The 14,175-nt window shown below is 36.8% G+C and overlaps 1 protein-coding gene across 1 annotated transcript in view; it reads left to right on the top strand.

The window, feature by feature from the left end:
* Positions 1-14,175, top strand: part of TMEM168 (transmembrane protein 168) — a gene marked incomplete at both ends in the record, with an annotated part of 43,662 nt that overhangs the window by 22,313 nt on the left and 7,174 nt on the right. Inside the window, 2 exons of the mRNA XM_079711062.1 lie at positions 9,018-9,160; positions 11,341-11,615. Coding sequence (XP_079567188.1) covers positions 9,018-9,160; positions 11,341-11,615 — 418 coding nt within the window. The remainder of the gene's footprint in view (positions 1-9,017; positions 9,161-11,340; positions 11,616-14,175) is intronic.

Genomic DNA, 14,175 nt, shown 5'->3' with positions numbered 1-14,175 from the left:
CCAGTATGTGATCAATCCTGGATAATCTGCTGCTTTTGGATGAAATGCTCTATAAATATCAATGCAATCATCTGGTCTAATGTGTCATTTAAGGCCTGTGTTTCCTTATTGATTTTCTACATGGATTATCTGTCCACTGATGAAAGTGGGGTGTTAAAGTGCCCCACTATTATTGTGTTACTGTTGAGTTTTCCTTTTATGGCTGTTAGCACTTGATTATTTATTGAGGTGCTCCTATGTTGGGTTCATATATATTTACAACTGTTATATCTTCTTCTTGGATTGATCCCTTGATCATTATGTAGTGTCTTTCTGTGTCTCTTGCAACAGTCTTCATTTTAAAGTCTATTTTGTCTGATATGAAAATTGCTACTCCAGCTTTCTTTGAATTCCATATGCATGGAATACCCTTTTCCATCCCTTCACTTTCAGTCTGTATGTTTCCCTAGATCTGATGTGGGTCTTTTGTAGACAGCATATATCTGTGTCTTGCTTTTGTATCCATTCAGCCAGTCTGTGTCTTTTGGTTGGAGCATTTAATCCTTTTACATTTAATGTAATTATCAATATGTATGTTCTTATTGCTGTTTTGTTCATTGTTTTGGATTTGTTTCTTTTTGTTTTGTTTTTGTTTTGTTTTGTTTTTTGCGGTACGTGGGCCTCTCACTGCTGTGGCCTCTCCCGTTGCGGAGCACAGGCTCCGGACGCGCAGGCCCAGCGGCCATGGCTCACAGGCCCAGCCGCTCCGCGGCATGCGGGATCTTCCCGGACCGGGGCACGAACCCGCGTCCCCTGCATCAGCAGGTGGACTCTCAAACACTGCACCAGCAGGGAAGCCCTTGGATTTGTTTTTGAAGGTCTTTTTTCTTCCCTTTTTCTTTGTTCTCTTTTGACTTGTCTATCTTTAGTGTTGTGTTTGGATTGCTTTTTCTTTTTTGTGTGTGTATCTATTGCAGGTATTTGGTTTGTGATTCCCATGAGGCTTTGATATAGCAGTCTATGTATGTACAATATTGTTTTAAGTTGCTGGTCTCTTAATTTCCAGTGCATTTCCAATATCCTGCATGTGTACTCTCCTCTTCTCACTATTGCTGGTTTTGATATTATATTTGTGTGGGGGGTGATTTCCTACCTTTGTTTTACGTTTGCCTTTACCAGTGAGCTTTCCCACTCATAATTTTCTTGTTTCTAGTTGTGGCCTTTTCTCTTTTTTTGCCTAGAGAAGTTCCTTTAGGATTTGTTGTAAAGCTGGTTTGGTGGTGCTGAATTCTCTTAGTTTTTGTTTGTCTGTAAAGCTTTTGATTTCTCCATTTAATCTGACTGAGGGCCTTGCTGTGTAGAGTATTCTTGGTTGTAGTTTTTTCCCTTTCATCACTTTAAATATATCATGCCACTCCCTTCTGGCCTGCAGAGTTTCTGCTGAAAAATCAGCTGAAATGGGCATTCCCTTGTATGTTATTTATTGTTTTTCCCTTATTGCTTTTAGTATTTTTTCTTTGTGTTTAATTTTTGTCAGTTTGATTACTGTGTGTCACAGTGTGTTACTCCCTGGGTTTATCTTGTATGGGACTCTGCACTTCCTGGACTTGAGTGTTTCCTTTCTCATGTTAGGGAAGTTTTAGGCTATAATCTCTTCAAATATTTTCTCAGACCCTTTCTTTCTCTCTTCTCCTTCTGGGATCCCTATAATGCAAATGTTGGTGTGTTTAATATTGTCCCAGAGGTCTCTATAGACGGTCCTCATTTCTTTTCATTCTTTTTTTTTTATTCTGCTCTGTGGCAGTGATTTCCACCATTCTGTCTTCCAGCTCACTTACTCGTTCTTCTGCCTCAATCATTCTGCTATTGATTCCTTCTAGTGTATTTTTCATTTCAGTTATCGTATTGTTCATCTCTGTTCTTTAAATCTTCTAGTTCTTTGTTAAACATCTCTTGTATCTTCTTGATCTGTACCTCCATTCTTTTTCTGAGATGTTGGATCATCTGTACTATCATTACTCTAAATTCTTTTTCAGGTAGGTTGCCTATCTCCTCTTCATTTGGTTGTTCTTATGGGTTTTTTTATCTCATTCCTTTGTCTGGTGTATATTTCTCTGTCTTCTTATTTTGTCTAACTTTCTGTGTTTGTGGTCTCCTTTCCACTGGCTGCAGGATCGTAGCTCCTCTTACTTCTGATGTCTGCCCCCTGCTGGGTAAGTTTGGTCCTGTGACTTTTGCAGGCTTCCTCGTGGGAGGGATTGGTGCCTGCCCACTGGTGGGTGGAACTGGGTCTTGTCCTTCTACTGGGCAGGACCATGTCAAGGGGTGTGCTTAGAGGTTGCTGTGAGCTCAGTACAGCTTTAGGCACATTGTCTGCTGATGGATGGGGCTGTGTTCCTATCCTGATGGTTGTTTGGCCTGAGGCATTCTGGCACTGGAGCCTGTAGGCTGTTGGGTAGGACTAGGTCTTGATACCAAACTGGCGATGACCTCTGGGAGAACTCATGCTGATCAATATTCTCTGGGGCCTCTGCCATCAGTGTTCTTGCTCCCCCTCCCCACTATAACCACAGCTGACCCCCATCTCTGCCAGAGATCCTCCAAGTCTCATAGGTAGGTCCAGCCCAGGTTCCTATGGAATTACTGCTTTGTGCTGGGTCCCAGTGTATGTAAAACCTGTGTGTACCCTCCAAGAGTGGAGTCTGTGTTTCCCCCAATCCTCTGGAGCTCCTGCACTCAAGCCCTGCTGGCCTTCAAAGCCAAATGCTCTGGGGGTTCCTCCTCCTGATGCCAGACCCTCAGGCTGGAGAGCCGGACATGGGGCTCAGGACTTTCACTCTTGTGGGAGAACCTCTGCAGTATAATTTTCCAGTTTGTGGGTTGTTCACCTGGCAGGTATGGGATTTGATTATGTCACAAAAGCACTCCTCCCATCATCTTGTTGTGGATTTTTCTTTGTCTTTGGATGTAAAATATCGTTTTTGGTAGGTTCCAGTCTTTTTTTGTTGTTGGTTGTTCAGCAGTTAGTTGTAATTTTGGTATTTTTATGGCAGGAGGGGGGTTCAAGTCCTTCTACTCCACCATCTTTTCCAAAATAGAGGGGCTGCTTTTAGTTTGGATGCTTGCTGTCTCTTTCCTCAGTGTGTGCTGGCCTTTACCTTTTTATGTGGGGTGTGTGGGTTCAGCGGCCCTTGTGCACTCACAGGACAGTGGGGGCAGGGCTTGGCACCTGCTTGGGGGTCTCCTATGGGCGGCTGCTATCCGTGCACTCCTGGGATAGTGAGGGCAGCCTGCTTTTAGGTCTCATAGCGGCGGCCTGTGCCCACCTCTGGAGCCCAGGATGGCGGTGATGACTTGTACACCGCCCCCCCACCAACAGCTCCTGTGGGCAGTGTCCTGTTGCCTGGGAGCACTCACAGGGAAAGGAGCTCTTAATGGTGGTTCCACCCCCTCCCCCTGCACCCCCCAACAATGGCACCTTGCCTCTGTGGCAGGCCCTGGGTTCTTCTGAGTACCCCCTCTGTTGCCACAGTCCAGCCTCTTCAGGCTGTCTCCATGCAGCCAACCCTGGTCCCTTCCCTGGGTCTGACCCCTGAAGCCTGTACTTCAGCAACTAGCCCCCACCCTCACCAACAGCTGAGCATCTCAGGTGGGGGAGCACAGGGTGGCAGTGATGACCTTCTGTGTAGGTGATTGTTTTGCCTTCTGCAAACCTGTTGCTGCGTTCTCCTCCTAGGCTCCAAAGCTCCCCTCCATCCAGGCTGATTTCCCTACCAGTGAGGGGACTCCCCAGAATTCAGGAACCTTTTCTCATTCACAGCTCCCTCCCTGGGGTGCAGGCCCTGTCCCGATTTCTTTTTCGTTTTCCTTTTGTCCTCCCCTGTTACATGGAGGTTTTCTTGCCCTTTGGGCAGTATGAGGTCTTCTGCCAGTGTTCAGTAAATGTTCTATGTGAATCGTTCCACTTGTAGATGTGTTTTTAATGTTTTTGTGGGGGGAAGGTGCCTTGTCCTACTCCTTCACCATGTTGATCACCCCACCAATAATTATTTTATATAAATGGCTGACATAATTTGAATGTACAGTCCTCCCTCGGTATCCACAGGGGATTGGTTCCAGTACCCCCTGTGAATACCAAAATTTGCAGTTGCTCAAGTCCCTTATATTTATGGTGTAGTACAGTTGGCCATCCATATCTAAAAGTTCCCTATCCACTTTTATGTGAATAAGGGTTTAATTGATCAAAGCATTTTCTATTATAATGGAGCAACATATGTAATAGAAGGTATAGGAATTGAAAAGAAAGTAATGAAATTATCAATATTTGTAGATAAGATGATTACCCGTTAAACCTAAGAGTTAACTGAAAAAGCAGTTGAAGTTGCTGTAGTAATAGTTGTGAGAATTGTTCCATCTTTTAAGTTGTAAGCTATGTTTAAAAAGGGTAATTGTTCTCACTGATACAGTTATCATTAACCCAACCAATATACAAACTATGTAAATTCTCTTGGACATACATAAGTTGTATGAAAAGAAATGGTGTTTATAGCAGAAATATATTTTTTAATATGTACATTACGTCCTTTAACAAATTTGCCTCCTGACATTTTATCCTATTAGTGATCTAACCTGGATTAAGTGGTCAAACCTGGATTAAAATATGTAGACTGTTAATAACCCCCAGCATCCTGGAAGAAACAAACATCCTCTTGGAGAAGGTATAATTATCCTAGGTCTGAAATTAATCATATAATAGTTTTTTTGCATATAGTGTTCAGCTCATAAATATAACCAGATACACACACACACACACACTCACATGGCATTGAGAGCAAGAAGCAGCAGAACCAACAGACAATAGGCAGACCAAAAAGTCTTGAGATATTGGAATTATCAAACAAAGAAAGCCATCATACTTAGCAAGTTGAAAAAAAAGCAAAGATAGTACATGATGGTAGGAAGTTAGAAATTATAAGATAGTGACAAGGCAGCTTTGAAAAAGAACTAGACAAGTTTTAGAATCAGAAAATAAAATATCTGAAATGCATTCAATGTGCTAGTTTAACACATTAGACAAATGAGAAGTGAGCATTAGTGAACTGGAAAATATAGTTCAGATGAAGCTATGAAAGAAGGAGCTTAAAGAGGAAAAATAGAGAAAATACTATACAGACAAAAGGATAAGACTCATTGAGGATACAGACAGATATCATCTGTGTTTTACTGGAGTCCCAGAAAGAAAGGAAATGTAGGCAAAAGGAAATATTTGAAAGGATAGACACATTGGCCAGTGGAACATAAGGGTATAAAAGTAGATATCAGAATACTTGATTTATGACAAAGATGGCACAGTAATGTGGAATGGTTGAGATTTTCAATAATTAATAATTAGATAATTGGGTGTTCACACAAAAAACTTAATTTGGACTGTTATTATAAAAATAACTACATTTGGATTATAGACCTAAAAGCAAAGTGCAAAACAACAAAGCCTTTAGATGATAATGTACAATACCTTCTTGACTTTTAGGTGGGTGGAGAAGATTTAACAAGACACAAAATGACTACATTACACTTAAGAACTTATGTTAAGGAAAAAACAGCATTAACAGAGTCACAGAGAGGGAAAGGTATTTGCAGTACAACCAACTAAAGACTTTTTTAATATACATCTTTATTGGAGTAATTGCTTTACATTACTTAATTACTTTACATTACATTAATTAATTGCTTTACAATGTTGTGTTAGTTTCTGCTGTACAACAAAGCGAATCACCTATATGTATGCATATTACCCATATCCCCTCCCTCTGGAGCCTCCCTCCCACACTCCCTATCCCACCTCTCTAGGTTATCACAAAGCACCGAGCTGATCTCCCTGTGCTATGTGGCTGCTTCCCACTAGCTATCTGTTTTACATTTGGTAGTATATATAAGTCCATGCCACTCTCTTACTTCGTCCCAGCTTACCCTTCCCCCTCCCCATGTCCTCAAGTCCATTCTCTACGTCTGCGTCTTTATTCCTGCCATGCCACTAGGTTCATCAGTACCATTTTTCTAGATTCCATATATATACATTAGCATACAGTATTTGTTTTTCTCTTTCTGACTTACTTCACTCTGTGTGACAGACTCTAGGTCTATCCACCTCACTACGAATAACTCAGTTTCACTCCTTTTTATGGCTGAGTAATATTCCATTGTATATATGTGCCATATCTTCTTTACCATTCATCTGTCGATGGACACTTAGGTTTCTTCCATGTCCTGGCTTTTGTAAATATGCTGCAGTGAACATGTGGTACATGTCTCTTTTTGAATTATGGTTTTCTCAGGGTATATGCCCAGTAGTGGGATTGCTGGGTCATATGGTAGTTCTATTTTTAGTTTTTTAAGGAACCTCCATACTGTTCTCCATAGTGGCTGTATCAACTTACATTCCTGCCAACAGTGCAGGAAGGTTCCCTTTTCTCCACACCCTCTCCAGCATTTATTGTTTCTAGATTTTTTGATAATGACCATTCTGACTAGTGTGAGGTGATACCTCATTGTGGTTTTCATTTGCGTTTCTCTAATGATTAATGATGTTGAGCATCTTTTCATGTGTTTGTTAGCAATCTGTAGATGTCTTCTTTGGAGAAATGTCCATTTAGGTCTTGTGCTCATTTTTGGATTAGGTTTTTTTTTTTAATGATATTGAGCTATATGAGCAGCTTGTATATTTCGGAGATTAATCCTTTGTCAGTTGCTTCATTTGCAAATATTTTCTCCCATTCTGAGGGTTGTCTTTTCATCTTGTTTATGGTTTCCTTTGCTGTGCAAAAGCTTTTAAGTTTCATTAGGTCCCATTTGTTTATTTTTGTTTTTATTTCCATTTCTCTAGAAGGTGGGTCAAAAGGATCTTGCTGTGATTTATGTCCTAGAGTGTTCTGCCTGTGTTTTCCCCTAAGAGTTTTATACTGTCTGGCCTTACATTTAGGTCTTTAATCCATTTTGAGTTTATTTTTGTGTATGGTGTTAGGAAGTGCTCTAATTTCATTCTTTTACATGTAGCTGTCTAGTGTTCCCAGTGCCACTTATTGAAGAGGCTATCTTTTCTCCATTGTATATTCTTGCCTCCTTTGTCATATAGGTGCATGGGTTTATCTTTGGGCTTTCTATCCTGTTCCATTGAGCTATATTTCTGTTTTTGTGCCAGTACCATACTATCTTGATTACTGTAGCTTTGTAGTATTGTCTGAAGTCAGGGAGGCTGATTCCTCCAGCTCCCTTTTTCTTTCTCAAGATTGCTTTAGTTACTGGGGTCTTTTGTGTTTCCATACAAATTGTAAAATTTTTTGTTCTAGTTCTGTGAGAAATGCCATTGGTAATTTTATAGGGATTGCATTGAATCTGTAGATTGCTTTTGGGTAGAATAGTCATTTTCACAATGTTGATTCTTCCAATCCAGGAACATGGTATATCTCTCCATCTGTTTGTATCCAACTAAAGACTTTTATCTAAAATATACTGAGAGCAAAATAAAACTGTAAATCAGTGACAGAAAGGCAGCCCCATGGCAAAATGCTTCACCAAAGATGAAACCAAAATGATCAAAGGTATTTAACATAAGTAATAATCAGAGAACTCCATACTTATTCTGATTTTGTTTATCATAGGGGAAAATTAAAAGGAATCTAAATACAACAAATAGGAAATCAGCTAATTAAAATTTTATAAATATGATAGTAATGCCATTTGGTATTTACAAATGATTTAGAATTACATTAATGGGCTTTAACATATTTAAAAGTTTGCAGAACATTATATATCATTGCACTCTGGTAAGAAACTAAAATATTTGTGAATATTTATATATATTGTATGATGTCTGAACATATTTTAAAAAGTTAGCTGTGTGTGGATGATGGTACTTGGAATTATTCCAATCATAGTTTTAGTCATTTGTATTTTCTATTGTTTCTAAATTGAGCATGTATTGTATTATTTATGTAATTGATAACACAGAATGTACCAAAAATAGGGCATTATATCCATTTTTCCATTATCGGAGTCAACTTTATTTTTTATTGAAATTCCGATCAAATGAACCACTTCTTAGTGTTAGAAAACTGTATTCATGCACATAGACACATAACTGTGTAATATGTGCAGTAGCAACACAAAGAATGCGGGATACTATCCGTACTGTAAAAATATAGATCAGTTCTGAGTGACTTATCCTTCCTTTCCTTTTCATTTAAATGGGTCCTTTAATTTTTTGTTTGTTTCTTTTAATTGCAAATACTACTTAAATCTTGTCTTCTCTTAATATGTCTCCTGCCTCCCTTTTTCCATTCTGTTTTTAGGCTGCTTAAATGTCTTCAGTATATGTCTTTTATATATATATATATATATATATATACATATATATATATATATATACACACTTTTTTTACAGTTTTGAATTTATAGTCTAGAGCTTTTCAAAGGAAAAGTTTGTTATAAGTTTAATTTAAGAATGGAATTCATTTTGATAGCTTTAAGGAGCTTACAGTTTAAGATTTTCTCTTAATTTCTGGACATTTCACAGGGGAAAAAAGCCCTTTCTAAAGTACCTTTTCTGATAAAGTAAATGAGTGTTATTTGTAAAATGATTTAGAGCATGTGGGTTTTAACAGGAAAGGATTTGTTTTCTGGCTTTTTCTCTGTCATATCAAGGATGTGGTTATATTTTTGTTTTGTTTTTTAGTTTGAGTGGGATGTTATTTGACATCCCATCATAAAAATACAGCACATCATAAAAATGCGGTGTGCTGTATTTGTTTTGCCATGACTTCCAAGGAGCTTAGAGATAAATTTAGGGTTCATTGCTCATCCATGTATACACTTGCCTCTTTCAACTTATAACGGTTTTTAGGTCATTAATTATCCTTTTTATCCTTTTTGGAAGTAGAGGCAAAAAATGAATATGCATTTATGTAAATATATATGCATATACACATATATAAGTTCAGTCACACACTCTATGTAAACATGCTGTTTTAAATTTTTTTTAGCCAACAAATGGAATCTTCTTGAGCATGTTTCTGATTGTTTTGCCATTGGAATCTATGGCTCATGGCCTCTTCCATGAATTGGGTAACTGCTTAGGAGGAACATCTGTTGGATATGCTATTGTGATTCCCACCAACTTCTGCAGGTACAGTAACCTAGTATAATAAGTAATAGCTACTTGACTCTTAATATTTTGCTAATATTGGTATAAGATTATAGCTCAGTTTTTCAAAACTATAATATTCTCAAAGTATAATACTCTTGCTTTTTTATTTTCCATTTATCCCAAATGTTTAAAAACCTTTATCTACTCTGAGTAATAATATAATCTTCAGGGTTCCATTAAAATTTTATTTTTGATAAATGTGATTAGCTTATATTTTAGCTAAAAATCATAAAATATGAATGGATTTTCTAAGTAAAGTTCCTACCCTTTCTTTAGAGAGGGATGTCTTGTTTAAGAAAATGTGAAACAACATGGTGAAGTGTAATAGAATGTACACTGGACCTCAGTGTCCTAAATTCTAGTTCTGTTACTTTAGGCAGATCATAACTTCTCTGGACCTCAGTGTCTTTATCTAAAATGCAAACAATACCATTCTGCCCGTATAGAGAAATGTTATGAAGAGCTAATGAGACTATAAATGTAAAAACACTACTAGAAAATGTCATACAAATACCACGAATTCAAAAACATTGGCAGTGAAGTCAAGTATTTGATTGCATTCTTATTTGGAAATATTTTTGACCCCAAATGTATGGCAAATCTGTTTCAGTCTGTAAATATCGCCAAATTTTAGTTTTTCTTTTGTAGTTAAGTACCTTTGAAGTAGAAAAAAATAGTTCCTTGCCGTTAATGAAGGCCATACTTTCCTTGGCCAGGGGTGGGAGAGGGCTTGAAATGAAGTTTTTATCTGATTTCAAATATTTGACATAAAAACACAAAGTAGACTCTTTGTAGTAAATATTTCCTCCATATTAAAGACTTGATATATAAGTTGAAGATTCTCATGAGAAGTAAAAGAAATACATTTAGAAGGATCACATAAAGTAAGATGTGACAACTCTGCAGGAAGAATATGTGGAAATAGTAATTTGCACAGTTAGATTTTTATTCTATTATAATTTTTGTTTATGCATTGCTTTATTCTTTTGCTGTTTTGTGGCTGTTAAATGATACAAATATGGGACAAAATGTTTTGTTCTTTTAATGAAAACATAGAATTAATAGAATAGTATTGATAATACACGAAGCAAAATATAAAGTTTTCAAAATTTCTACTAGAAATCTCTTTTCTGGATAAGAGTTATGATTTTTTCTCCCTCAATATTGATTTGATTCTGCTAGTTTTAAGACTTGGTTTATTATCTTTACTAAAGTACCATTTTACATTTTACATGTATTCCAGGATCAGGTCTAAGTCTTCAGTTAGTATTCAGTAGTATATAAGGCAGTGGACCTAAATAGTAATAATTTTTTAAAATAAATTTATTTATTTTATGTATTTATTTTTGGCTGCATTGGGTCTTCGTTGCTGCACGTGGGCTTTCTCTTGTTGCGGCGAGCAGGGGCTACTCTTTGTTACAGTGCGCGGGCTTCTCATTGCAGTGGCTTCTCTCGTTGCAGAGCACGGGCTCTAGGTGCACGGGCTTCAGTAGTTGTGGCTCACGGGCTCTAGAGTACAGGCTCAGTAATTGTGGCACATGGGCTTAGTTGATCCGCGGCATGTGGGATATTCCCAGACCAGGGCTCGAACTCATGTCCCCTGCATTGGCAGGCGGATTCTTAACCACTGCGCCACCAGAGAAGTCCATAATAATTGTTTTAAAATGTCATTTATTAAAAGGTAAGTTCTATCATTTATGTACCTTAAGTTAGTAAAACTTGAACACAACTTTATAAAGACTGTCTTTTTCAACACAGAAATTAAATATATAATTTAAAATATCGCTTCCATATTTTGTTAAAATTTTTTTCTCAAGAAAAAAGTGCTTTCATTATTGTCCCCACCCAGGTATTCTTGAAACATTTTGGGGGTAGAATTAGTACAGTCTTGCTTTTTAAAGTTTTGTTTAATATCTGTCATTTGGTAAGAAGGTATGAATAAAGAATGAAGAGTCGTACTATCTACATTTGGAGATATTCTCCCAGCTTCCAGTTTTATTGATAAGAAATATAATTTTTAGAAACTAGGCTTTGATTTTCCAAGCTTAATTCTTAGCACTGTAGAAAATTTAGGAATTTATTATAAATGAAGAATAGGAATGTGACATAGAATGAACACTTCATAAACACTAAAATGATCTTTTTTTCTCCTTCTTCAGTCCTGATGGTCAGCCAACACTTCTTCCACCAGAACATGTACAGGAGTTAAATTTGAGGTCTACTGGCATGCTCAATGCTATCCAAAGATTTTTTGCATATCACATGATTGAGACCTATGGATGTGACTATTCTACAAGTGGCCTGTCCTTTGATACGCTACATTCCAAACTGAAAGCTTTCCTTGAACTTCGGACTGTGGATGGACCTAGACATGATACGTATGTTTTGTATTACAGTGGGCACACCCATGGCACAGGAGAGTGGGCTCTTGCAGGTAAATCCACCTCTGGCAATTTCACTATTGTAAAAATACGCCTATTCGTGGAAATCTGTCCTTCACACTGAAACATTAAGTTTCCAGATTCTCAGTTTTCCACTTCACAGATTACCAAGTATACATATGACTGTTCTGTTTACCTTTTCTCTGGCATACTTGTTTAGCATAATTTTAGTAATCTCTAAAGGTTTTGAAAATTATGTTTTGTGGTGATTGGAAGAAAAAAATCTGACTGCTTGATCTGAGACTTATAATTAGTTTTCCTTTAAAGTATTTTCAGAATTATTTAATGTAGTTACATTTTTCAGAAGCTGATTAACTTATTTGACTAATACTTCTAAGTCTTTAAGGTGTTACAGGATGCTGATTTCAATAGTTCTTCACATATGCAGTTTTATTTATGTTAGAAAGCTCACCATAGTTTTAAGCAGCAGGTGATATGATATGGTTGGAGTAGTGCTTAGGACAGTGCTTGGTCCTCATTTGCCCCAACAGTGTTGTTTGAGGCAAGTTACTCTCTGTTTCAGTTCTCTCATCTGTAAATAGAAGGGGTAATGTTAAGTCTCCTTGCCAAGGGAGAAATGAGACCCTGTAAGTCAAAGGCTTTGTTTTATGAATTACTTGCTTAGTGCCCAGAAGAGAGTCTGGCATATAGTAGGAGATCCTTAAGTAATATAGATAGATGGATGAAATCATTGAATGAATCACAAAAAAGGTAATTTCTTATTTTAGATTAGAAATAGTTTTTAAATTTAATTATATCCTACTTTTTTCTATAAAATATTTCAGATGTTTTACACCACGAACACAAACAATAAAATAATCATAAAATATAAGTAGAAAATGATATTCAGATCAAAGAAAAATATAAAACAAAAGTATTATGGAAGGACAGAGGTAGAGCGCCAATACAAGAACTCCAGAAGAAAGGAAATAAACTCAAGGTTAAAGGAGAGGATTTCAAACCATCATGGTCTCACTAATTTCATGCCAGATTGGTTGCCAGGGTTTTATTATAAATACATTTTTGTAATTTTTTGGTTTTGCAAATAAATATTGAATAACTCAATGGCTGTCTAGAAGGAGTAAAGGCAAACTAATACTTACTGAGCACATGTGAAGCACAGCTACTATGCTTGGTACTTTATACACATTATTAGATTTAATCTTCACTTGAAATTTCTTGAAGTAAATACTATCACCTCTATCATCTTCATTTTTCAGAGGATGAAATGAAAGCTGAAAGTGGTTACATAACTTATCTATAGTCATACTACTACTAAGTGATGGAATCATGATTCAAGCCCAGATCTCCCTGACCCCTAAAATCTTCCCCCTATTGCACCATGTTGCTGCCAAAGGTGAAAACCATGAAGATAGAGAAATGGCATGTTCTGGTTCAGTAGATATTTTTGTTAGCACGGTTCACCCATTTTCAAAATACTGTAATATAGAAGAAGCTAGTCAACATTAAAACTACTTCAGTATAATGGTTTATAAAATCATTTACTTGACCTATACTTTTTTAATAACACAATGTGTAAAATAACTTTTTAATTTTTATGGCTATTTCAAGTTCAGGTAAAGTATAGCATTCTGTGTACTTTAGAGCACAAGAGAAAAAGTTCTAGTCTGTTCAAAAATCTTTACAGAAATATATTTCAGACCTAAAAGCAGGGATTGATTATTGAAAACTACTGCAGTGCTTATAATAATAACCTCTTCCCTAAGCAAACAGGTCAAAAAAGGCATAACTTTGGTGGCCATGCATATATCCTTAGTTATTTTTAAGTTTTATAAGAAAGTAATTTTAAGAAGCATGTTATACATTTCCATGAAGGATTTATTACTTAATGTAAACATTTTGCCAAAAGTTTGCATTTTTCTTAAGTCCTTTAAAATTTATCTCAAGTATTTTTTAAAAGGTGGCTTTGGAAATAAGTTCTAGATGTTCAGTTTACTGATTTTTTTGTTTGTTTTTAGTTTATTTTTGTGTATGCTGTTAGGGGGTGTTCTAATTTCATTCTTTTACATGTAGCTGTCCAGTTTTTCCAGCACCACTTATTGAAGAGTCTGTTTTTTCTCCATTGTATATCCTTGCCTCCTTTGTCACAGATTAGTTGACCCTAGGTGCGTGGTTAGTTCTGGGCTTTCTGTCCTGTTCCATTGATATATATTTCTGTTTTTGTGCCAGTACCATATTGTCTTGATGACTGTAGCTTTGCAGTATAGTGTTTAGTCAGGGAGTCTGATTCCTCCAGCTCCATTTTTTTCCTTCAAGAATGCTTTGGCTATCCGGGGTCTTTTGTGTCTCCATACAAATTTTAAGATTTTTTGTCCTAGTTCTGTAAAAAATGCCATTAGTAATTTGAGAGGGATTGCATTGAATCTGTAGATTGCTTTGGGCAGTATAGTCATTTTCACAATATTGATTCTTCCAATCCAAAAACATGGTATATCTCTCCATCTGTTGGTATCATCTTTAATTTCTTTCATCAGTGTGTTATAGTTTCTGCATACAGGTCTTTTGTCTCCCTAGGTAGGATTATTCCTAGGT

Source organism: Hyperoodon ampullatus (assembly GCF_949752795.1).
Source record: "Hyperoodon ampullatus genome assembly, chromosome: 9".
Classification (NCBI taxonomy): Eukaryota; Metazoa; Chordata; class Mammalia; order Artiodactyla; family Ziphiidae; genus Hyperoodon; species Hyperoodon ampullatus.
The sequence above is the reverse complement of the archived record's forward strand: the minus strand, read 5'-3'. Positions and strand labels throughout refer to the sequence as shown.